General features: G+C 42.1%; 1 protein-coding gene across 2 annotated transcripts in view; it reads left to right on the top strand.

Moving 5' to 3' along the window:
• TMEM87B (transmembrane protein 87B) overlaps positions 1 to 26086 on the top strand; it is a 44524-nt gene extending 18438 nt beyond the window's left edge. Inside the window, exons 7-19 of one of the 2 annotated variants that reach the window (XM_070429753.1) lie at positions 81 to 142; positions 363 to 546; positions 3184 to 3283; positions 5991 to 6084; positions 11537 to 11610; positions 13553 to 13659; positions 13742 to 13800; positions 15543 to 15646; positions 17276 to 17349; positions 18432 to 18505; positions 21075 to 21127; positions 21698 to 21728; positions 22831 to 26086. In XM_070429753.1, coding sequence (XP_070285854.1) covers positions 81 to 142; positions 363 to 546; positions 3184 to 3283; positions 5991 to 6084; positions 11537 to 11610; positions 13553 to 13659; positions 13742 to 13800; positions 15543 to 15646; positions 17276 to 17349; positions 18432 to 18505; positions 21075 to 21127; positions 21698 to 21728; positions 22831 to 22890 — 1076 coding nt within the window. In that variant the 3' untranslated portion in view covers positions 22891 to 26086. Of the gene's footprint in view, positions 1 to 80; positions 143 to 362; positions 547 to 3183; positions 3284 to 5990; positions 6085 to 8058; positions 8133 to 11536; positions 11611 to 13552; positions 13660 to 13741; positions 13801 to 15542; positions 15647 to 17275; positions 17350 to 18431; positions 18506 to 21074; positions 21128 to 21697; positions 21729 to 22830 lie in introns of both variants that reach the window. The other variant, XM_070429752.1, reaches the window with a different exon arrangement.
• Positions 26087 to 26309: the final 223 nt, after the last annotated feature.

Raw genomic sequence — 26309 nt, 5'->3', positions numbered from 1 at the left:
ATGAGCTTACATTTAAAACTTAAGAGAAAACTGTTAATTTAACTGTTTACTTTCTTTATCCCCACCCTCACTTTCACCAGTTTCTCTTTCTATGATGGGGCCGAAAGGATATCTCTCTGCATCAGATTGGCCTCTCATGATTGTGAGTATGTTTTACCATTTTTAAAAAAAAAAGAATTTTGTATCCTAATTTGAAAATTAAAAATTCTAAGAGCTCAGTGATGGTAACCCCTTAGTAGCTAGTGCCCTGACATGCCCTCTTTGTCCAGAGTGACTGGAAAATAAAGGATTGAGAGTTGAATGAGAAATACTGATTTTCAAATGATAATCTTAGGTGATTACAATTGCTTCTCTCCCTACAGTTTTACATGGTGATGTGCATTGTCTACATTTTATGTGGCTTGCTCTGGCTGATGTGGTCTGCTTGTTATTGGAAAGATATATTAAGAATTCAGTTCTGGATTGCAGCTGTCATATTCCTGGGAATGCTTGAAAAAGCAGTGTTTTATGCTGAATACCAAAACATCAACAGCACTGGGCTATCAAGTAAGTTGTGACTTTACCCAAAAACACAGTCGATCTACGGGGCCTTGGGCTCAGATACCGTGGTAGGTGAAGAGAGGGAGGCCGTGGGGAGACCAGGAGTGTGATTCTGATCTGGGCCAGCATGTGTGTCGTCTTCATTCTTGATTTTTCCTCTTGTTGCCTTTCTCTCCCTTTCCTCCTGGGGAGAAGAAAATCTCGTTCCCTTATGGCCAGTCACCTTGACCGGATTAAAAACACAATGTCTGGATGGGGAGCTTTGGGTGCTGCCAGTTTTGTATCATATTTCTCTGTTTCCCTCCCACCCTCTACTTTTTTCCTCCTAAAAAAAAAAGAAAAAGAAAAAGAATATATGCCCTTGGCGAGTAAAATTAGTGGTGCCTACAGCCTTCTTGCATTGTCCTGCCTCCTCTCAGGCAGAGGTCTCCATGTGAAGTTTGTGTGTGCAGCAGCAGGGGCGTGTGCTTGGGCATCCGCAGTGTATGCCCAGACTTCTAGAAGGTAGATAGATGTCAAGAAGCCAGAGAAGTCAAGGAACAGTTCATTCCGTCACTGAGCCTGGGAAGGGAGAGGCCCTGAAGGGCTGACTGAGCTCAGGGACGTGCTGCTGAGGCGTCAGGGGATGAGCTTGGCTCAGATTGTCCAAGGGCGTGCTTCTGTCTGCTGTTCATTTAAAATACTCTAGGGGAGAAAAACAGTTGGAATACAGATAAAACAAATTTGGCATAATGCTGATAATTACTCAAGCTGAGTGATTGTACATGGATTTCATTTACTGTCTCTGTGCTAGGGAATATTTGTCATTTCCCCAAGTAAAAAGTTTAAAAGGACTCGTACAAGAGAATAAAGAAAGGACAGTATCCAGGGAGGCACGTGGGAGGTGCCATTACTCCACAAGGAGTTCAGTGACATTTTTGTGCCTCTTACCTACTGGTAAATAAGGAAGGAAGGAAGGATGGGGCTGCTGCTGATGGCTGGGATTGAAGTGTTCCTGAATGTTGGAAGAGGCAGGTGGTCATCTCTTATCTGTGGAGTGGACTGCGGCAAGGGCAGCCAGAGCCTGCGCCCCATCTGCTGTCCTCAAGCCCTCTGTCTGGGACGACACCAGCAGGGCTTGGGAGACAGACCCCAGACTGCTGTCAGTGTTGAGTCCTGTGGAGAGGAGAGTGCCAGGAGGCTGGGCAGGGGCTGATGTGTGGTTTCCCAGATGGGAATTCTGTTACCGACGCTGTCTTGCTCACGTTGATCTTGGAAGAAGAGACTTTAAAGGGGTGGGAGCAGTGATGGTTAAGACCCAAGGTGGGTTTTAACAGTAAGAATGGGTCATATCAGGTGGACTTCCTTCTGTTGTGCTTCTAGATTGGTTGTGGGAAAACGTATTAAACTGCGTGTATCTGTACCTCTTCAAGGTACTTGACAGGCCTCTTGTGATTTCTTGTGGACAAGGTGGAGAAAGGAGATGAAAGAAGAATAATGAGGTGGTTCACACCTGGTTTCTGAATACTTTCTAATTCTCTCCATCTGCACTGCCAGCACTCTTTCCTGGACTTCGGGAATAGCCCCAAGCATTTCCTCACCTGCAGTCCAATTCCTGTCTAAGCCATTAAGTACAGCACTCCTGTACCTATGAAGAATAAAGCTATCCATTTTATTTCAAGGGTCACCAAACTACTCTGCCGTATAGTAACTATTATAGGCTTTATGGGCCATACAGTCTCTGTTGCAGCTGCTCAACCCTTGTTACATGAAAGCAGCCACAAACAGCATGGCTGTGTTCCAATAAAACTTTATAAAAACAGGCCTAGGAGCAGATCTGGCCCAGGGCTGTAGTGTACTGGTTCCTTTTTTACTCCCTCATTTACTGTCGATTATGAGCTGCCCTTAGCTTCAGGTTGAGACTCAGAGCGTGGCCTACAGCCCTGTGACTGCTTCTTCCTGTCCCGGCCTGTTTCCTCAGCACCCTCCTTACTTATGCTCTGCTGCAGACAGGCTGAATTTCACTTCCCAGAGCACATTTAGCTTTTTTTCTTGTCTCCTCTCTGCCCTTGGATGTGCCATTCTTTTGCTTCTCCTGTCTCTCTCCCAGATAGTTTACTTTGCTGCACCTTCAGATCCTGATTTAGATGTCACTTCCTCTGAGAAACTTACCTGGACTCACATGCACCTCCCCGCGAGTGGATTAGCTTGGGTTTCTTCACAATCCAGGAGAGAGTGTGTTACCGCTGTCACTTACCAGGCTGGGTTTCATCTGTTGACTTGTCCTAACCAGAGTACAGGCTCCTCGAGGCAGGGACCATGGTATCTCTGTTATTGTTGAAGCCACACATGAATAAATGAGGAAGACATCCTGAGAAAAGACTAGGGGACAAGGGGGAAGATTGACCATGGAGGGAAGTGCAGGGACACAGGTTTCATGCTGGTACAAGAAAGCCGTGCCCAGCAGAGCTGGTGGGTAGGAGTGACTCCTCCAGCAGATTGTAAACCCCCTTCACTGAGGTTCCAGCATCAGCTGAGTTAAGTACCTTGGAGATCAAATGTGGCTAATCCACCTGAGGTCAGAGGTTGCTGTATGTGCTACATGTTTAGAATGGGTGGCTGGCCTCCAGATGTACACACAGTGAGCTGATTTCTTCTCCTCAGCCCAAAGTTTGCTGATATTTGCGGAGTTGATATCTGCGATCAAGAGGACACTGGCCCGCCTCCTGGTGATCATCATGAGCTTGGGATACGGCATCGTGAAGTAAGTCCTGCTGTGCTGCAAAGTCATGGCGTCTGTAGTCCTGCGGCCAGCCACCCTCACTGTGACCTGTGAGGCTGGACACCTCTCAGTATCATTACACAAACCCCCTGGGAAGTCTCTGCAAGAACGCGTTCCTCAGGGATGGCCACGCACTAACTATTGGATACGGTCTTAAAATCAAGGCCCCGAGTTGGAATTCCAGTAGCTTTTTTTATAGCTCAGTGAATAATCAACTTTGAGGATATGGAAAAATTCAAATAGTCCTTGAAGTTCAATCCATTTTCTGTTTTCTAAACAGCATAGTTACGCTTTTATGACTATTTGGTCATCTTAAGAGAAGGATCCCCACCAAGTCAGCAAGATTTCTGACTGAAATCCTGTCCTCTCAGCCCCAGCTTCTTCCCAACCCTCTTAAGCAAGTCTTGCCTCTCATCCCTGTGAGTCTAGGGGCCTGAATGTGAAAGAGCTTCTCCTCTTTATCCTCTTCAGACCATTCTTCCCTCTTCCCTAAAACCCCTGACCCCCGGAGTTCGGGCCTTCAGCCTGGACTGCCTGCTCCGTCTTGCTTTGGCCCTTGTCACTGTCCAGGTTTCTCCTTTCATCCCTTACCTCCCTGAGCCCTTGTTCCCTCTCTCTACCAGAATTCCCTGTGTGTTAAGTAACCTGATCTCCTCACCTCATCACCTCTGCTGTCTTGCCCTTCACCTCACCTCTGCTGGGATTCAAGATTTTATGATTCTGTGCACCTGTATCATCATCATCATCATCATCATCATCATCATCATCATCACAGTTTTAAACAATGCATCGTTCAGCTCTCACTGCCTCTCTCCAGTTCACTTTCTCTGATATGTCAGCTCCAGTTACTCTTTGATCCTGGTGCGGCCTCTGGCCTTTGGGCCTCACCTTCCACTAGCCCTCCCCTGTCACGTGTCACCTACCCTTCAGCTGTACATTCCTGACCCTGCAGGGCACTGACATCTTGCAAACCCCTTGGGCCCTTTGCCTGGTCTCCCTGCCTCTGCCATGGTCTCCGGTCAGTCTGTTCAGACAGCTGCAGCTAAGGCAGTCCTTTTAAAATGTAACTCAGGTCTCATTATTTTCTGCTAATTTTTCTCAGTAAAACCCAAATTCCTCCTGTGGCTTTTCTGACGGCTGCCCTCCTCTCCTGCCTCCTCCCTTTTGAACATTGCTCAGTCCTCTCGCTGTCTTGCTGTCGCTGTTCCTTAAACATGACACACTTCCTTGCAGTGGAGGGCCTCTTCCCCAGACCCAGGCATGGTGTGCCCCTCTCTTCCCTCAGTATCTATTCCTCTGTCATCTCCCCAGGAAGACAGCCCTGCCAGGATTCCTAACACGGCACCCACCCTCCGTTAGAGCCCCACCCTCTATATAAGACCACTCGATGCATACGTTAGCATTGTGGTCTCCCCTGACAGGAGAGGAGGAAGAGTTTTGCCTGTTCTGTGTCCTGTGTTCCCTGGGGCCCCAGTGCCAAACCCTGACACAGGTCATGCAGTAAATACTAGCACCAAATGTGCACATGCATGTGTGAGAGCTCAGGATTGGTATACTTAGCGAGATTTTAGCCAGGAGAGCTTCTTTTCATTGGGCTTTTATTGAGATTCCTTCTCAGATGCTTTGCTTTGAGGCTGGGGGCGTGATACAGCATACAGGTACCGGTTGCATCTCAGGTACCTCCTTGTTCTCGTTATGAACATCAGGTGCCTCGGTGTAAGGTGAGTTGCTTCCAGGGAACAGGACGCTGCACTGTGTGTATGGGCATAGCCCTTGGTGAGCGCGTCCCTTCACTGTCAGCCTGTTGTGTCAGCTCTCACAGAGTGAGGCCTAACGCTCTGGCTGTTGGAGGCTTCCAGTTAGCTGGCTATCACGAGTCAGAACTCAGAGGACCTAAGTTAGATAGCTAGTCTTATATATGAGCTGTGGATGCTAGGTTAATTTTTACTTAGATATTGTTTCAAAAGGACAAATTTAAATATTTTTTCAAAACCATTTTTTTCTTCTAACTCTGAGAAGAGGGTGTTTTGAGCTAATAAATTCTGACTTGCAAATGTCATGAAATTTCAGTTCTATTTTCACATTAATTGCAGAAATCACAATCTTTGCATTTTCCTAATTCATTTATATATTGAAAGACTCAGACTGTTACTTTAGTTCTTTTGCATTGAAAGAATAAAAATTAAAGTCTTAGCATTCTGATTTCAGGTATTGAGAGAATTTGGTCTCCGAATACCCTGCTCTTTCTCTGCCCAAGCCATAAATCAGCAGATTATCTCTACCAAAGATATCCCTGAACAGTTTTTAATTAACGTCAGTAAAAGAATTATGATTTCTGCCAGTGACACTCAGGAATTGCCCTTTAGCTTCCCGGGTTTCTTCCATCTGCTCTTCTGCTATGAAATCATACCTGGGCTGGGTGATAATGTGCAGTACACACTGCCTTCTCGGCAGCAGAACCCTCTGTTGCTTCCAGTGCCAGAGAAGGAGGCTTGTTTTCTGAGCCCGTTGCTGCCTTGTTCCCAGGGAATGTGGTGTTTCCTAAAGCAAAGCACCTCGGGTGGGAATAAGACTGACCTGATTGGGCGGTCACTTCTCTGTATTGAAATGGGGCCAGTGACTGTGCTTAGATGCATCCACCTTACCAATGGTTTGTTTGTTTTTCTGCCTTTTCTCCTCCTTGTTCCAGGCCTCGCTTAGGGACAGTCATGCACCGGGTAATTGGACTGGGGCTTCTCTACTTCATCTTTGCAGCAGTCGAAGGCGTGATGAGAGTCGTTGGGGTAAGATTACATAATTCACTACCACCCCTTTTGTTTTTGCTATGATTTCCTATCTCCCCAGATGAATTTTTTTTTTTAAATACACTTTTCATTGATATCAGAGAGGAAGGGAGAGGGAGAGAGAGATAGAAACATTAATGATGAGAGAGAATCCTGCACACCCTCCACTGGGGATCAAGCCTGCAACCTGGGCATGTGTCCTTAACCAGAATCAAACCCGGGACCCTTACGTCCACAGACCAACTGAGCCAAACCATCCAAGGCTGAGTTTTCAAAGATAGGAAATTTATGAAAAAGGCACAATTTAAGCTTTATTTTCTATGGAATATTTTCCTTGTTAATACTTCCTGAAAGTGAAAGGCAAGGCAGAGCACTTCCTAGAATGATGTGGGACTGGCTGCATCTCAAAGATGTTCATAGTTACTCCTTTGAAGATCATTTGTCTCTGTCGTTCAGTCTGTACACATTCATTTCTTACGCCTGGGCTTAACCATGTATCAAGTCAGGAGAAAGTCGGTTGTAGCCCTTACGCACGGAGACTATATATCTCACTGTTAAGTCCCATTTGGTTGTAAGTTTTCTCTGACTCTGTAGATGCGCTATTTTGGGGATTCCGCAGAGCCCACTCTTTGAAGAGACAGGAGCAGATAGTGTTCAAGGGAACGGCTGGTGCTGCGGCAGCAATGCTTTCCTCTCGAGAGAAGTCAGAATAGTTATGTCTGTGATGAACCTTAGATTTTCGCTCTCAGTTTTTCTTACTATAACTGATGACTGAGTGATTAGGAAAGTTATTTTGTACTTGATTTAAAGAGCCTTGTAATTTTTGCCTGCAGTGTGTTGGCTTAGATGTATAAATCAGGTTACTGCACAGAGCGGTTTATCCTTATATTGTCTGTGAGTTCAAGTCACATGTTTGCTCTGATCCTTAAAACAGGACACTTGTCCTATAATGTTAAGTCTCATTCTTCTTCCTGTTGTCTTGATAGTCTGCATTCTGTGTTAGATACCTCTGCTGTTTTTCATCTTTAATTCTTGAAAGGGTATTTATTTTTACCTTTATATAACAAGAACTCTGCATTTATATATCACTTATGGGAAACTAATCTTTATAGGGGGAAAACAAAACAAAAGATATTCCAATGTAGATATAGTATATCCTATTTAATAAAGAGGTAATATGCAAATTAACCCTCAAGCTGTAATGCGGGGCGGGGCTGGCTGCTCCGTGCACCTGCTGCCGCAGTTCCCGTGGCCCTGAGGGGGGAGCAGGAGGCCTGGCCACTGCTCTGTGCACCTGCCGCCCAAGTCCCCTCAGCCCCGCTGGGGAGGGGGGGAGCGGGTCCCCACTGCTGCTCCCCACAGCTCCCCTGGGGAGTCAGATATCCCCCAAGGGGTCCCAGATTGGAGAGGGTGCAGGCTGGGCTGAGGGATGGACACCTCCTCTCCCCCCGCCCCCCAGTGCATGAATTTCGTGCACTGGGCCTATAGTATGTTATATTTCCTTAAAACTTCACATAGTTAACATTGTAGATATGTGATTTGCATACACTTCTCTGTCAGCTCTCGATTAGAGTAAGTGGCTAATCAATGGTTTGTTTTCCCCTTCCACTCAGTTCCTTTTCCTTATTTTACTTTCTCCGAATTCTTTGCATGCCGTAGGAAAGGGGAGGGTCCATTTCCCTAGTAGCTGTGGCTGTAGGTTTGGTATGGAGAGGGGAGGTTAGCAGTTGCCCTGGGGGGCTGGGGTCATGTACCTGCTATTTGCCATTCCATAGTTTAGTTGGACCTTGTCCTCAAACGAGTTGGTGACAAAACATCATCTTCATGTGCTTAAAGACAATTCTGTTGGGAAGTAAAAATCTTTTATGTCGCCTTTATAAAGCGATGCTGTACGTTGTTTTTTTCATCAGATAATTCCTGTAATATAATGAAACTTCTACTTTCAGTTTTTTTCTTCCCATTTTTATCTTCCAGGGTTCTAACCATTTAGCTGTTCTTTCTGGTGACATTATTTTAGCAGTTATCGACTCCATTTTTGTATGGTTCATATCCTTTAATTTACTATGTCCTAAAATAGTTTATTATAGCATTAAAATCATATTACTTTAATTTGTATTATTAATAAGAGAAAGAAATATAGTTTTACATTATTGTTACCTCAACATAGGAATTAAGTTGAAGGTGAAAAAGTAACAACTCCCCAAAAAGGAATATCTTGTTTTTTTCTATTTAGTTAAGCAAACTTATGTACTTACTGTGTGCCCCATACTGAGAAGGCCTGGAAGAAAAGGGTATTGTTTCTGTGCTTCAGAATCCACGGTCTGGTAGAAGAGACAAAAATCACTACGAGGACTATAGCAATAGTCTTGGCCATTTAGGGGAGTGTCATGCAAACAGAAGAATGAGAGAAGGTAATTTTAGCTTGAAATCAGGAAAGACTTTATAGAGATGGTGATGTTTACATTGAAACTGGGAGGACAAATAGGTTTAGAAGGAAGAGAATTAAGAATCAGGGAAGAGGCATTCTGGGAAGAATTGGAGGGAACACATAGTTGGAATGCATGGACAGTGGCAGAGTGTCCCAGAGTAGCTGCCTGTGGGGAACAGGTGTGGGAGCCATGGAAGGTGGGGCAGAGGGAAGGGTAGAATGACCTGCTCAAGCAATGAGAGTTCCTTGTGCAGGTAGAAAGTAGAGGGAATCGAAGCTGCACAGGGGAAAAACATGAAATGTGTGTTAGAAAGAACTCAAGATGACTTGGAAAATAAGACTAGAGACAGGAAGTCTAGTAAGAAGTCTTTTGCAGTGGTCCAAGGAAGAGATGGTGAGGGTTAGAAATAGGGCAGAGGAAATAAAGAAAAACTCCACATGATAGAGTTGCAGAAGAAGAGGAGAAGGCTCCAGAGAAGTCCCACGGGTCTCGTTCGAGTGGCTGGGGCAGCATTGCCATTCTCAAGGTGGTGCCTTGGAGAAGGGACCATATGGATGCGGTTTGAGCTGCCGGGGAATAAGTATGAGAAAGAGAGTTGGAAATCCCAGCCTGGGTTTGCAAGAGGAGTCAGAACTGGTGGGGAAGGTTGGAGATCACCTTTGTTCGAGAGAAGGTTGCAACGTGCAAGTGGCCCAAGGAGAACACACAGAACAGCGAGAGGAGAGGAACCGGGGACCTGGTGGGCGGGTTGTGCGCAGGAGGAGCACCAGGTAAAGGGAGGTGGGAGAACCAGGAGTTGTTAGGGAGTGGAGATTGGGAGAACTTCGGTGAGGGGGGAGGTCTACAGCGGCCAGAGCTGCAGAGAGGGATTCCCAAGGCACAGTGGCTTCCATTGTGCAGAGGTTGCAGTGGGACAGCAGGAGAGCAGGTTTGGTGAAGGTGGCGGGCAGAAGACGTAGCACAGCACAAGTGTGAGGACAGTGTCAGTTGATCCTTGAGGACCCCCTCCCTGATTCAGGACTCATTGGAGTCTGGGTTTCCCCAATGTGTTTTCTGTCTGGTGGGGCTTTGCACATGGACTCACTGAAATGGAGGAATTCTAGAGGAGCTATGGCCTGGTCAGAGCAGAAGGCAGGGTTCTGCAGGAGCAGAACACTATTTTCATTTCTTTCTTCTGCATTTATGTTCTCTCTGAAACTCTTCTATGATAGGTTTTATTTTTACCAAGTTTTTTTGTCCCCATTGTCTTTGATACTTGTTTTTTAGCTTTTAATATGAAAGGTTCTTTGTCTTCCTTGTATTTCTTTTCATTTTCTCATCCTTGTCTCTCAGGGGAAGGTGGAGGGCTTGCCTCTGCCCAGGTCCCTTCTCCAGGGGAGCAGCTGGGCCTGCGCATGTGCACTGAGGCTTTCCCAGCCCCTCATGGGGGTTCTTCTAGGCCAGGTCTGCCTGTTCTTTGTGAATTCTCAGTTTGCTTACAAGTTATAAGAAAACAAAACTTTAACTTTATTAGCCTTATTCTCTGAAGCAGTGGTCCTCAGTCTTGCTTGGGTCCTGGGATCAGATGCCTTTGAAAGTGTAATGAGGCCTGGAGCCTCTCTGCACAGTTATAGGTGTGCTCCCCACCCACACAGGCGGGTGGCCTGCAGTGGGGCATTTACAGTCCTTCCAAGTGATAGTCATGGATCCCCTGGTGTCTAAGGGATGTCCAGTTAAGAAATAATACTTGAGATTTAAAGAATTGTTTCTGACCGAACTTGATTGAAAATCGTATTCTACTTCTGTCTAGAGCTACTAGTTTAGAATCCAAGTTTATTGAATAAAATTCTAGTTAAATAAGTCTGACCTTCTAAGAGAGTGGTGTAAACATCTTACTAGCAATTTTCATATTAAAACACATTTGAAGACATTTGGTTGTTTAAAAGGTAAAGTACATTCCTCAGTCCTGCTTGTGACTCTAGGGCTGCAGGTCCTGTTCTGGCAGGTGCATCGCTGCAGGAAGCTCACCTGCCCTAGGAGAGGGGCATTCGGTGTGGACATTCCTGGAAGGGGGAGAGGCAGGACTCCAGGGGCCATTCACCTGGCCTAGGAAAGGGCGGGCAGCGTGTGCACCCCTGAAGGGGGAGAGGCCAGATTGCAGGGGCTGCTCACCTGGCCTGTAAGAGGGGCGGGCAGCATGAGCAGCCCTGGAACGGGGAGAGGCAGGGCTGCAGCTCTGAATGCTCTAATTCCATCTGGATTTGAATGAGGGTAATTTCTCTCCTTTATGGACAGCATTGGCTTTGGTCTGTTCCATCACAGGAGCCAAATTGGGGTGGGGAAAAAGGAAAACAAGGTGAAAGATTAGTAAGGCATAATGTTAATTATTCATATTTAGAATAAAAGTGAAATGAAAGTCATGAAGAAATCCATGGGGTGTTGATGTTTCATGGTGAGAGAAGGAAATTTACCTAAAAAAAAGGAGCTTTCTTTTAGATTGCTGTTTGGTGATTTTTTTTTTTAATCCTCACCTGAGGATATTATTGCATTGATGTTTAGAGAGAGGGAAAGACAGAGAGAAATATCGATGTGAGAGAAACACATCGATTGGTTGCCTCCTGCACGAGCCCCGACCAGGGCCTGGACCTGGAAGGAGCCTGCCTCCGAGCTATGTGTCCTTGACTGGAATCGAACCCGGGACCCTTCAGTCCGCAGGCCAGTGCTCTGTCCACTGAGCCAAACTGGCTAGGGCTGTTTGGTAATTTTTATTACTGAAAGGCCTGCTTTCTCTGTACAAAAAGAGAGTGGGTTTCCCAAATGATACAAGTGACGAGCAAAGAAGCAGGGCTGCCTAGAGACTTGGGTGCTTGCATAAGGACCCTTGCTTCCTTTGCTTTTGGTGAATTCATTGCCGCTAATCCTGTACAAATCTAACTCTAAAGTAATAGCAGAAATAGCCTAAAAAATTCAAAGCCACAGGCTTTCTCACGAATCCCCCTCCTGTTTTTTCTGCCCGTTTTATTTTCTTTGCTGTTTTGCTGCAGGCCAGTGACTCTGATCTTGTGCTTCTGGCCAGCCTCCCTCTGTCTCTTCTTGACTCCGGCTTGTGCTGGTGGATATCCTTTCCTGCGGCAGTGGGTCCCGTGGATGCTCCTTCGGGATGGTGCACCATCCGCTTTTCTAACACTTGGCTCTAATGTGCGAAATGGTTATGCTTCCCTCCGTTAGTGGTGTTTTGGTAAGTGCAGGCTTAGGCAGTTCTGAATTTGCCTTTGATCTTTTTGTTCCTTGGCTTTTAACCCTTTGAGTGCCAACCAATATCCTAGGAACTATGCTAAAATTGCCAAGGCATTTTTGCTGATTTTACAGCAGTTTAGGAAAAAAATTATGAATCGAAAGTAAATGAAGTTACATATTCAAAAACTTAAGGAAACCTTTACTACATTGACATATTTAGCAATATCATCGTCACTAATAAAAGCAGACTTAGAACTGGACGCCATTTCGAAGCTTTGATAGCGCTCCCAGCACTTTTGGCGAAAGACAGGAGGAGCGCAATCGCGCTCCCCGGCACTCTAGGGGTTAAGAAGCACTTTTGAATTATTAAATAACACCAGATTTTTGACATAGAAAATTGGTTTTAGTCAAGAATTTCTAAAGAGTATTTGTCTTGATAACGTTTAACCATTTGTACGTCATAAGTGTCTATAGACGCAAGCGACGGAACTTTTTAAATTAAATTCAAAATATCGTGGCAGTTAACTGGTTAAGGAATACAGCACATTTGCATGTTTATAAATTCTGAGAGTAGCTTAATTGTTTGGATTGTGTTATTTTAGACATTGACCTTTTGCAACTTTTTGCTCATTTAGAAAAGCAGTTTTGGTAGTTTTAGCCGCTAAAAAGAAGTTTTTGTTTAGTAAGTATTTGGAAAAATAGGCATAAGTGGGACTCTCCCGCTTGCATGCTCTTGCTCAGCGCTGTGATTTCTGGGTGTGGTTCATGGACAGCTGTGCTGTGCTCCCGAGGAGCGGCTCCCACTTACAGACGGACTCTGGCTGCATCTCAGCCTCGCTGCTGAGGAGCCTGTGCAGAGGTTCTTCTCTGCTTCCCACCTGAGAGTGCGAACTTCACAGGAGCCTGAGCTCCTGGTGAACCGCTGTGGTGAGGGAAGCCCCGCCCTTCCACCTTCCGGGAATAGGCTACTACAGAGAACCCCCTTCTCCTGTAGGACTTAGATGAGATTCCCACGCCCCCTGGCTTACCTGTGACAGGGCTATACTCAGACCTATGTACCGGCTGACCCGTGTGGACCACACTAAGCTGTCGCCTTCCCCCAGGTTCCTGAGCTTTTGTCCCCCCAAGGCCTCTGGAAAAGCCCCTCCTGGAAATCTGCAGACCCCAGGAAAGTCGTTCCCTGATGCACTGTCCCATCACGCCACCCACTTCCCCACACCTGAGCGCTCTAGTCCTGTTACCTCCTCCCTGGAGAAGCAGAGCCCTCTCCTGTGCGACCTTTGGGACTTTAAAGATCTTACAGTTGAAACATTCTCTCTTCTGCAATCGTCCTTGGAAGGAAGTCTGTCCTTACCTAAGTCCAGATTTGTTTTATTTGACATATTTCAATTTTTAATTGATAAAATGGAACTGCTAGATGATCCAGTTTCTTAATTACGGTCAGGGAATCGACTAGAGAGAAAGAGAAAAGCACAAGCCAAGGGAGAAATCCCAGGGGGACCTGCACAGCGGCTGGCCTGGGGCCGGCAGGTCGTCTGCTGTTCTGGCCTGTGGGCTGGGACTCAGCAGTGAGGAGGACGTCATGGGGCTTCTTGCTTGTGTGTTTTCCTCCAGGTTCATTCAGAAGTGGATTTTAAAGCAAAATCTGCGGTAGTCAGTATCATGATTATATAGCACCAGTTGAAATTCCATTTGCTGTGTTTCTGTTACCTCTCAGTTAATGGAACTATATTCAGCAGTACCAGTTTTGGACATGTAAACGATTCTTATTTTGATTTTAGTTTATTACTATTTTAAAATGTTTTCCCTTAACTTCCTCACATTTTTGTAAGTGTGGCACAAACTATGAAGACCCTGAGGCTAAGAAAGAACATGGTGAAATTTTCTTTATACAGGCACTTTACCAATACGCTGATCTTTGCTGTGCTGGGTAAGTAATGAACTTTTCTAATTATAGCAGATTATTTCAGGATCACGTTTTCTTCAAAGCTGACTTTTTCGGTGTGTTTCAGCTTCTGTCGTGTTTATGGTGTGGACAATTACAACATTTAGATTTGCAAAATGTCGATCAGTAAGTACAATCTAAATAGATTTTGTTTTTAATTATACTATTTTGTTTCGTGTACTTTTGAAGAATTTAGTCTGTAAATTGAAGTAATTTCAGGGAAGATTTTTCTGTTTATTTGATATAGAATTATAAAAACTTTGGCCTCTTCCAATGAATCTGAAAAAGTTTCTCCTAAATCTGTTTTTCCAGTTATGCCCTTTTCTCAACTTCCTTTCATAGATTTTGAATTATATGTAATTCTCTCATATATAATTTAAGGTAACAGGAAATTCTTTTTTTCCTGCACACCATGAACTTGGGCTGTTTATATCTAATGGGATTGATTGTAAGCCTTAAGTCTGACATGTTTCTAGGGCGGTACACCCATTATGAACACTCTGGAGATGCTTGCCGTGAGTTCTTGAGTTGGAAGATACGTTTCTTAGACTGAAACCCTGAAAGGCCCTCTTTGGGAGTGTCTTGATTAGGACCTCGTCTCTAGTTCTGTATGAACAGTTACAACAGCCCTCTGACAGGCCTGGACTCTGGACTTCCGTTGCCTTAGGGATGAGATAAGAGACTGACTTTCTGGAATTACTTTTTTTCTTTTTTTTAAATATATTTTATTGATTTTTTACAGAGAGGAAGGGAGAAGGATAGAGAGTCAGAAACATCGATGAGAGAGAAACATCGATCAGCCGCCTCCTGCACATCCCCCACTGGGGATGTGCCTGCAACTAAGGCACATGCCCTTGACCGGAATCGAACCTGGGACCCTCCAGTCCACAGGCCGACGCTCTATCCACTGAGCCAAACCGGTCAGGGCTGGAGTTTCTTTTCTCTCCTTCCCTCACCTTTGTTTTCTAAATCTTTCAGTTAACCCTAACATTTTATGGAAGGGAATGTTTATAATGTTCAACAACAGCCCTTCACAAACATTTCAAACAACATGATAAAATCCCCTGTCTCACTAAAAGCAGAACAACCCATTGGGAGAAGTACTGCATTGAGATTTTTGCATCAGAAATTCTGTCAAAAATACAGCAGCCCGCACCCCACCCCCCTTACTTGAGGGGGATATATTCCAAGACCCGAGTGGACTGAAACTATGGATAGTACTAAGCCCTATATGTATAGTGTACTATGTTTTTTATGTTTTTCCCTATACATACATACCTGTGATAAGGTTTATAAATTAGGCACAGTAAGAGATTAACAAAAACAGAACAATTATAACAGTATACGGTAATAAAAGTTATATGAACATGGTCTCTCTCTAAATTTCTTTTGAATTGTTTATTTCTGGGCTTTGCCATTTAATATTTTAGGACTGCAGTTGACCATGGGTAATGAAACCATGGACAGTAAAACCGTGGATAAGAGGGGACTACTGTACCCATTGTCAACTTGATTCTAATTCTGCAATTAACCTGCCTCATGTCTGTTCTCTTAAAGAAAATACATTAAATGATCTCTGAAGTGTCTTTAAACTAATTCTTTTTCTGACATGATACAATATAATTTATGTTAGGGTTTTATTCATCTGATTGGCTATAAGGCTAAAGTAAGCATTAATGTTGATTTTATAAAGATAGCATTTCATAGTTTTATGTTTTCTTAAAAAATGTGTACTTATTATTTGGAAGACTTAACTGGTTGGAGAGATTTCATTAGGACTTGTCATTGCACACTATTTGAATCGAAAATCTGTATGTTTAAGTTTAATAGAAAATTAACTTTTCATGTTTGAATTGTTCTTACTGTAGGATTGGATGGAAAGCTGGGTTGATGAAGCGTTTTGGAGCTTCCTTTTTTCACTTATCCTTATGGTAATAATGTTTTTGTGGAGACCATCAGCCAATAATCAAAGGTACCTAACGGGAAAATCCAGGTTTGGCAAGCATTTGTTGATAACCTGTTACCGTGTTAACATGTCTGTAGAGACTATGGGAGAGTAGTCCATGCTTATCAGGAGTATACGGTCAGGTGGAGAGACACCCATCACAGATGCAAGACAGTAAAGTCAGGCATGTCAAGTGAGTCCAGGGGCAGATGGAGGCAGGTGAGGAAGACTCCAAAAGGCAGGATTCGTGTCTCATCCTAAGGAAAGGAGCAGGGCAGTGAAGGCCTGAGCTGGGAAGGAGTATACATTTCTGGGTAGTGGGGAAACCAGGTATGCTTTGGAGGTCATCAAGGCATGGAGTTTGGTTCATGCTACATACACTGGAGGAAGGTAAAGACTTGAATGCTAAGTTTAGAAGGTTGTGCTTTCGACAGTATGTGATGGGGAGCCCCACCTCCTCCACCTCATTCCTCTTCCCCAAGAAAAGTGCTGTGAGGAAAAGTGTGTAAGTAGGTACCAGTGTGCAATGGGGAGGGAGGCTGTCTCTCTTTTTAAAATTACACAGTAACAGTAATACATATTTACATGTATACACTATTCTGCACCTTCTTGTTAAAACGTATCCACATTAAAACAGTATGGAGTTTCCTCAGAAAGTTAAAAATGGAACTCCCATTTGACCCAGTAATCCCACTTCTAGAAATATATCCCAGGAAATCAGAAACACCATTCAGAAAGGACATATACACCCCTATGTTCATAGCAGCACAATTCACCATAGCTAAGATTTGGAAACAGCCTAGTGCCCAGCAACAGATGAGTGGATTAGAAAACTGTGGTACATCTACACAATGGAATACTACGCTGCTGTAAAAAGGAAGGAACTTTTTTTTTAGTATATATTTTATTGATTTTTTACAGAGAAGAAGGGAGAGAGATAGAGAGTTAGAAACATCGATGAGAGAGATCGATCAGTCGCCTCTTGCACGCCTCCCAGTGGGAATGTGCCCGCAACCAAGATACATGCCCTTGACCGGAATTGAACCCGGGACCCTTCAGTCCACAGTCCGACGCTCTATCCACTGAGCCAAACCGGTTCGGCCTGCCATGTTACTTTTAATGGCTATATGGCCTTCCATGTTATGAATGTAGCATAATTTATGGAAGCAGTCCCAGAATATTAAACATTTTGTTTCTAGGGTTTTTGCCATTATTAACAGCAGTGTTTTCTGAATGCTGTTGTACCTAGTAAATGTGGCTCACTCGTGTGTTTTATTTTCACCAATCATATTTAATAATTATTTATGTATTATCTATAATTAGCAGTTTCTCTTTTGTTAGGGCAGGAATTAAACAGTGTGAGCAGGGAGGGAGACCTGGCATGAACAAGAGTCCCTCCCTGAACATGACACGTTGTCAGACTGCTCTCCAGACAGATCTCACTCATTTCTGCTCTCACCAGCGGTCTGGGGGGCTCAGGTCCACGATTTCTTCACAATAAAAACCTTCCTAATTTAAGAGTAAAAGTAATTAAATTTTTATCTTACGTGAAACTTTAAAAAGTGTATATGTTTTTATGTGTAATGACGCTTTTAACTAAAAGCTGAAAATTGAACAGGCTTAAACACACTAGTAAAACTTGTTGTTTTGACACAGGTATGCCTTCATGCCCTTAATAGATGATTCTGATGATGAAGTTGAAGAATTCATGGTAACATCTGAAAATTTAAGTGAGTGATATGTTTTCTTATGGAGTGATAATTGTATATATTTTAACAAAGAAGTATTGTATCTTTACCTGTGATGTAAGTTCAGATACATTTTTTTTCTTATAAAATATTTTAAAAATTATATCTGTAGAAACCTCTATTATAATAGATACTCATAAAAGAGGAATCAGTAATGAAATTTTCAAGAGTATTAATGTAGTTTGAGCTTTGTTACTGATTTGCTCTAAATCAGTGGTTCTCAACCTTCCTAATGTTGCGACCCTTTAATACAGTTCCTCATGTTGTGGTGACCCCTAATTTCATTGTTACAAATTGAACATAATTAAAGCATAGTGATTAATCACAAAAACAATATGTAATTATATATGTGTTTTCCGATGGTCTTAGGCGACCACAGGTTGAGAACCGATGCTCTAAGTAGTGAGGTAGGTATACTGCTTTTCACAAAAATGATTTGGTATATATTCATCTTCCTGGTGATTACTCAATAGAGTCACCTCTTCTTACTCTTTAAAATTAGGCACATCTGTAATTTCCCAGTCATGCCCAAAGCATTTTAGTGCTAATTTCTATTAGTTTCTACATAGCATTTTATTAATTTTACCATAATACTCTAATCAATAATTTGAATAGAATACAACGGAACTCTTCCCAGAGGAAGATGAGAAAACCCAGAGTCTGTATGATACATTGTCAGTGTCGAGTATGCAGTGATAAATTACTAGATGTGGGATGAAACTGGAAATGGTGACCCATAGTTAACGGAACAGTCAATAGAGATCAGGAGTGGCAGAGATATTATACTTAGCAAGAAAGGTTTTAAAAGTAATTATTGCAAATATATTAAAGAATCTACAGGAATAGATTGGTGAAGACAAGGTAAATTTCAGAAGAGATGAAAACTTAGAAAAAGGATGAGAAGGAGAGAGAGGAGGAGGGAAGGAAGCACAATTAAGTAGATAATACTATTACTTCTTCTTTTAAAAACAGTATTATTTCTCGTTGAGTTATTAAATATGAGGCTATGAAGGAAAATATTATATAACTTTATGTACTTGTCTCTGTAACATTTCTCATTATAGCTGAAGGAATAAAATTAAGGACCTCAAAAACGGTTTCCAATGGAACAGCTAAACCACCTACTTCTGATAATTTTGTGAGTAACATACATGTCTAATAGTTCAGTCTTGAATACTTAAGAAATTGTCACTTTTATTGACCACCAGAAGAACATTTCTTTTTTAAATACTCACCTAAGGTTATTTTTCCATTGATTTTTTTAGAGAGTAGGAGGGAAGGTTTAGGGGAGAGAGTGAGAGAGAGAAACATTGATGTGTGAGAGACACATTAACCGGCTGCCTCCCAATCAGGCCAGGAAGTGAATCCTCAACCCAGATACATATCCTTGACCAGGAATTGAACCTGTGACCCTTTAGTCCACAGGCCAGTGCTCTAACCACTGAGCACACCGTCCAGGAGAAGGAAACATTTTTTACTAATGTTTTTTGTATGAAAATAAATGTTAGCAAGCAATATTGGTTAAGTCTATAACCATAACTGCTGTAGATCCTGCTTCTCATGTGCTGTTCTCCGACCAACAATAGCAGGAGCATCACCCAGGAACTTGTTAGCAATGTAGACTCAGATACCCCAGAGCGGCTGAGTCAGAATCTGCTCTCTAGCTGGGGTCCATAAATGATTACCCTGCCCATAAAGGTGGAAAAGCTTGTGTTAATTTTTCAGCATTTGAAAGTGATTTTGAAGACATTTTGGTAATATCTGTTATCTGTTGGGAAGGGACTTTTGCTATATTTATTACCTATGCAGTTAAAAAAATTATCATTTTTTTAAAAAAAACAACGATGGAAGCTTGAATAAAATGGCAAAATATAGGGCAGAGATGAGCTTTAAAGTATTTTATGTATATGATTTATGCAGAAAAGTGATAATTATGAAAGTAATTAAGCAAAATTGAAATGCCTATCATACCGTTTTTGTTTTTTATTCTCACCTAAGGATATGTTTTTATTGATTTTATTTATTTGTTTTATTTTCATGGGTGTATAAGAGTCTTTATTGTAGCCCAAGTAGCCATTGCTACTAATGAGCCATTAGACAAAAGCAGTCCAGTAAAGTAGTCCTTGCTAATGCAGTAGCAGACACAGGAGCCATCCTGGCAAAAATAGCACGGTTGGTCAGTAATACATCTTCTCCCCAAGACAGCCTCCAACATAGGAGCTATACAAGAGCTAGCAACAGGCCAATGAGTGGCAACTTAAGTTCAAACCAGCTCAAACAAAAGAGGCTTTCTGCCAAATAGTGTTTTTATTGATTTTAGAGAGGAAGTGGGGGAGAGAAAGAGAAATATTGATGTGAGAAACATTGGTCAGTTGCCTCCTGTACATGCCCCTCCTGGGAATCGAACCTGCAATCTAGGATGTGCCCTGACTGGAAATCCAACCCACAGACTTCTGGTGCATGGGACAATGCTCCAACCACCGAGCCACCTGGGCAGGTCTATTATACAGTTTATATCCTTTCTTACAATTAAAAATGTTAGATTAATACGGTGTAAAAATTCATGTATGCACATAACTTCTGACAGGATCGATGACCTGTGAGAACAATTTTATTTGCTGAATTTAGTAAATTCTCTAAGTTTCATTTTTGATAATTAGTAATTATAATGTATTCTTTGAGTAGTTTTATGGTAATTCAAATAAATTTAAAGAAATTGTAACAGTTTTAATTATCTAGTGTTACAGCTTTTAAACTTTCAATATGTTTAAGGTATTGTCCTCTTGTTTTAGGAATATATCTCAGTTTGTTTTAAAGCTCAGTGTTTGCAAACACATCAGTAGAAAGCCTTTTCATTTCTCTAAATTAAATGTATTTAGTTCTTGATCAGAAGCCAGGGCCTGGTCTCTCATTGACTTATTTCTCTTTGAGACTCAGAGAATTGGGGTTTCTATTAATACTGGCTCAGTTGCTTTGTCTCTCTCTAGGTAAGCAAGTTATTATTAATATTAGGACCAGAATATTTCATGTAAGAAATACTAGAACCAGAATATGTCATGTATCCAGGTGGATCACAAAGAAACATTTTGATTTATTTTACATTATAAACCAAAATATTCATTATACCTTTTCTTTTTCTTTCTCTCAGTGAGGTAACTATAAGCAAGTTTCTATTTTTTTTTTAAAAAAAATAGTCTAAATGACCTGCTTTCCTTTTCTTATCTATGGAGGAGAGCATAAATATAAGTGATAGACTTTTGTAAAGTTAGAATATTTGTACCTTCCTCTTTTTCTTTTGAAAAAATAAAAACTCATAAAACTTGAACAAATTAGGAAGCATAATAAATGCCGGGGGGGGGGGGGGCGGGGGGGATCAATACAAATCAATATTTTTATTATTTTCTATTGTATAAATCCATTCTTTGTATTTTTATGTGTGTTTTTTTTCTTCAGGACAAAAATAACTGCACAGCCAACTAAAACCAAGAATATAAAAATTAAAAATCCAGATTTTTGTTTGCCTGTTTAAGAAAATACATACTGGCATAATTTTTGTGGCATTAGTGCCAATATCTTAGGATATGTAAAAATTAAAAGAATGTCATGCATTTTAATTAAATGCTTAAATTTTATACACATTCTGTTTAAAAATTCTGCTTTCAAGTAATATTAAGCATGTATGAATATGTAAATGTTTATTTCTCCAGGATGAAGATTTGAAGTGGGTGGAAGAAAATATTCCCTCTTCATTCACAGACGTGTAAGTATCCTGTTGGAGCTTGAATCTACATTTTGGCCCGAGTGTGAAGGGATGAGTTCATACTTTGTCATGTGCTTTTCAGCCTCCCACCTCCATGTTTTTATAGCCCCCTTCACCGGTCAATTACTCGTTTACTTCACATGGAATCGCAAAGAAAACGCAGCCTTGCCTTACTCTCTTTCTCCTTCCTTTTTCACTGTACAACAACTATTTTAGTACTTGTCCCTTATTACCGATTCCAGATCAGAATCATTTGGTTTTAACTTTTTATTATGGAGAAGTTCAAACACATGTAAACCACATATAACCACATGACCTTGTATGGTGAGGAAGCTCTTGGAGGAAAAACAGGGTGCAGAGGAAGCCCCTCGGGGAACTCTGAGCTGTTCCTGGTCTTCTTTATCGTATTCTGTTTGACACTAGAATTCCAGACCATTTCCGCAGTGTGAGCCCAGGTGTTCATCTCTGTGGCTCTGTCCATCCAGGAGAAAAATTGGTGGAGCGTAGTGTGCTCATCTTCAGCTTTCGTAGACACTGGCCTTCTAATAACATTTTCCCTTTTTTTTCCAGAGCTCTTCCGGTATTGGTAGATTCAGATGAGGTAAAGTATTTTCACTGACATCCTTGGGCTATTATTTTCACAAAGTAGAAATGTATTTCAGTTGAAAGTTACTTTTTAAAACAATTGCAGAGTGAGCAAGCTGAAAGGTAATGCATTGACTTGTGGGTAAAGTTTAAAGGAACTGGATCCTCATTGAAAGCAGGAGCAAGATAAATGCTTGTTGGAGTAAAAGAAGGGAAGAATTCTTTTATGGGATTTTAAGTCTTTGATTTTCTACATCTTGTGTATAGGTAGAGTTTAAAAGATGGCAGTTTGTCTAAATTAATCTCATACTTGAAGATACTGTGTTGGGGTGTTAAATAAAGTTTCTGACTGATTTTTATTTACTAAGGAAATTTGAATAAAGGATGCGGATTTAGGAAGGTGTTTTGTTTTTTGCAGGGCGGCGGGGGGGTGGGGGGGGGATTAGTTATGGATTATCTGGACCTTGGAAGGTGGCCCAAGACAGGCAGCAGTGTGAAGTGTAAGAGTGAGAGGAGGGATGGGGGACGTGAGCTTATGTGAAGAGTTGAAGGCGGTCAGTGGTGCTGAGGAGTAACTTGCATGGTGGCTGAAGAACGAGGGACCCTGCAGTTTGTTCTGTTCACTGAGAGGCAGGGCCGGTACTTTGCCATCAACCTGTTAATTCTCTGTCGTCGGATGGGGAGTTTAGAAAGGCTGCAGTGTACTTGTACCCAGATGCAAACCAGTCAAACTTCAGGGTTTATAACTCTACCGTGGAATTATTCTTAAAAGAGCATTTATAGTATTCGTTTGGTAAATCATGATTTCTAATTCAAAAGTATGTTAATTGGTAAAGAGAGGTGAATTGTCCCTGCCTCTCCCTGGTGACTCTGAGCTCAGAATGTATTCTAGCTGGTGGAATGTTGACGTTCCCTGTACTTCTCAGTGGGTAACTGACTAGACGTACCAGGAAGTATGGGTTATGTGGTTTTATTTTCTATACCTAATATTTCTTTGTATAACGTGGAATATAATCAGTTCTCCACAAAAGCCATGACTGTTGAAAGATTAGAGAATTTTGTTAGGTTCTGGAAGAAGTATCAACATTTTGATGAAAATCTTTCTTTTTCCTTTTTAGGAAATTATGACCAGATCTGAAATGGCAGAAAAAATGTTCTCTTCAGAAAAGATAATGTGAAACCTATTTAACGACTCCCAGGACTAAAAGAGGTCACACAACACAAGTTTATGGCCTCATCTTGGAAATCTATGTGTTCAAATTAAGAATTCAGTGGATGAGTTCTGTACCCTTTTTAAGCTGGCTCTTGAATGTCAGTTTAATGCCCATTAAATTGCCCTACTTGGAAATAATCTTTAAAAAGTATTTTGATAAAACATATGCCCTGCCGAAACCAGTTTGGCTCAGTGGATAGAGCGTCGGCCTGCGGACTGAAAGGTCCCAGGTTCGATTCCGGTCAAGGGCGTGTACCTGGGTTGCGGGCACATCCCCAGTGGGAGATGTGCAGGAGGCAGCTGATCGATGTTTCTCTCTCATCGATGTTTCTGACTCTCTATCTCTCTCCCTTCCTCTCTGTAAAAAATCAATAAAATATATTTTAAAAAAACCAAAAAAAAAAACGTATGCCCAAAAGCCCTAAGCTGATGGGTGGCAGATGTGTGGATTGGGTTGTCTCTTTTTTCTGGAAAATATGGCAGTTCCAGATTAAGCATTATTTTTACATAAACACTCCTACTATTCTCCCACTGACCTTTGCGGCAAATAAAGCAGGTCAAACACTGCCTCCATCTCTGGGGTTTATAGTCACTAGATGCCATAGTAATTTCCTTTGACTTTTATACTGAAGTAACTTGATAATAAGAAAATGGTTAACGTTGGGATATCGGATATCTCTGTGGCTGGGAGCTGTGTGTGTGAGGGTGCGCACGTTTGCACAAGCCCTGTTTGTCATTATCACTGTGCACATCACATCCTGGACGTCTTCACTCTCTGAGCTCAGTGGACACAATACATGGAGAGAGTGGCCCTGAGGGTCACTTCCAAAGATTGGCTCTGCCACTGTCCCCGCACTCGGGCTGTACGTGCATGTGCTGCTGCTGAACCTGCTGGGGCAGGAGGTGGACACCTGGCTACGCGGCTCCCCCAGAGCACGTCCTCCCTTCCAGCTGGGTGTCCCTGGAGGAAACTAGAACCTTATCTTGTATGTGATCTTGCACAGTACTTCACGGTACAGTACATCACGGTTAGTCTTGTAATTAATGTCTTAACCTTCAACCATGTTTTATTCATTATTTTATTATGTATAACTTGAAAATTTTTGTTCTCATTTTTCTAATGCAGAACATTCTAAATCTGAAAGGCAATTGGAAGTTGTCTGATGGAAGTGTGGATATTTGCTGCTTTCCTGATCAAAGCTGCAGGGCTAGTAGACATTTAGAGTAGGACTTAAAGCTAAAATCAGGCATGTCTTTCTTGTGAGTGAAGAATGATCCCAGAGATTTTGATTGAGAAGCTTTACAGCACAAACACTTATTTAATCTTTCTTTTTAATTTCATTGTAAAGCCACAAAACAAACTTTTTTCTTTGGAATTTACTTCTCATTTACCCATTTCACAGGGGCTAGTAAAAGAGATTCATTTCCACTAGTAATGTCTCCTGAAAGATACTTTCAACTTCGTGTTCAGTAGTGAATATCACACAGTGTTGTGCCGAGCAGGATGTGGTCAAGGTGCCCTCCCTTTGGGACGTCCTTCCTAGGAGAGTGCCCGGCTTCAGCGTGGGTTCCATTCCTCTCTCAGTGTCTGCCACAGTCGTGGGCGCCCACCTGCACATTTTGCAGCATTCGTGTCCTTCCCGGGGGTGTATTTCACCCTTACCCCAAGTTGTTTGAGACCCAGAGGTGACCACTGTCCTCTTGTCCCTAAAATTTTGCCTAATGCCACTGCCCAGATTTCGAGTCAGGTTCATTCCCAACTCATACGGTTGTAGCTGAATTCTGAATGCAGAATCCTGGGCGGCCAGCCAGTAGGAGCTGCCAGCTAGCGGGGTGGGAGTGGGAACAATGGCCAGTTTGAGACAGGAAACTGCCTCTGACATAACCTCAATAGTGTTTATAAAAACCCTGTGCTCTGTAGCTGGAAAAATAAATGTTGGACCATGGATGGCTTAGCCTGAGGCTGAAATGCAGGCTCTCCTCGTTACCCAGAGGAAGTAGGTTCCCTCCTGATGGCCTGTCAGAAATACTGTTTTCAAAGGCATCCATTGTGCCTGTCGCTGTCAGTGATCATTGTGTCCTCGGTTGATACCTTGTGTCCTGAATAGAGGATTCCTGTGGAGCGCCTCATGAACCCCCTCATGTGAGCAGGTGGGGGCGCCCTAAGGCCGAGTACATACCGAGGACCTGGGGAGAAGTGACACCCATGGCCACCATGCAGCTGTCATCCTGCTTCTTGCATGAAGGTTCCAGAAACTCGCCATCCCAGTCAGACTAATTTCTTAGGATGCCGTCAAGATGGGTCTTCCTATTAATGAAGGGATCTGAGGGCCAGAGTCCACTTTTATGTTTTTCTAGGCAAGATGCTTAGAAAAGCATTTGCGATCCATGTTAGATGTATCTGCTGTGTGAAATTACTTAAAAGGGAATTTTTGTGATTGAGTTCATTGGTAGCTGCTTTAAAAGATAAGTTAATGTATTTCAAAAATAAGAAAAAATAGATGAGTATGTGAATTTTTAAGGCTGAGAGGTAATGTTTCCATACTTTTCCTGTGAAGAAAATAATTTTTTAAATCTTTCATGTCCTGTAGAGAATATCGACTTGCCCCCTGTAATATGGCAAATTATGTTTGCACTACTAGAATATCGAGATGGAAGTGTAAAAAAATGTACATACAAGGTGATTTTTATATCCTTTTCTAAAAAGAGGTTTGCATCTACTGTGCTAGGCTGCACATGACTGTTCTAAAGTTGAGATGTGCTAGTTTATAAGTCACTGGTTTTGGTACTTGGGTCTTTGCATGATCAACAGCATGCAATAAACAGTACGAAACACCAGGCCTTATACTGATAATTAAACTCCTCAGCACATCAAATGTATATAAGTGACAAATGAGATTTTTAAGGAAGTGTACATATAACACAGGAGCTCACTGTACACTAAGAAGCTTCCTTAGAACTAGGAAAACATGTATTTGGGGAGAAAGGTTAGGGGCTTAAGAAGTTATATTTTTCTATTTTAAATGGTTAAATTATTGTATAATTTGGAAAAAGTTGCTTTGAATGTAGGACAAAACTATTTCAAAGATTTTTGTTTAAAAAAAAAGGATATATTTTGTGCCTTAACATTTGTTGTGACTTTTAATAAATTGCTTTCTGAAGTTTTGGGTGATTGCTTCTTGATAATATCTATTAGTGCTAGATTGTATAAATCTACAGACTCCAATTGATGGCAGGACATGAAATTTTTAAAAGAGGAGGTACAACTGCCAATGAAAGAAACGTCCAAACCTGTAAGGATTTGTATGAGTTTATTTGAGCCAAACCGATGACAGTTGCTGGGAAGCAAAATCTCAACGGATTGAGAAAATGCTCTGGAAAATG

The sequence above is a fragment of the Myotis yumanensis genome, unplaced genomic scaffold, assembly GCF_028538775.1.
Source record: "Myotis yumanensis isolate MYYU_CA2020_CCGP unplaced genomic scaffold, mMyoYum1.0.hap1 SCAF_11, whole genome shotgun sequence".
NCBI lineage: Eukaryota > Metazoa > Chordata > Mammalia > Chiroptera > Vespertilionidae > Myotis > Myotis yumanensis.
Note: the sequence above shows the minus strand (reverse complement) of the source record. Positions and strands in the feature narration are given on the sequence as shown.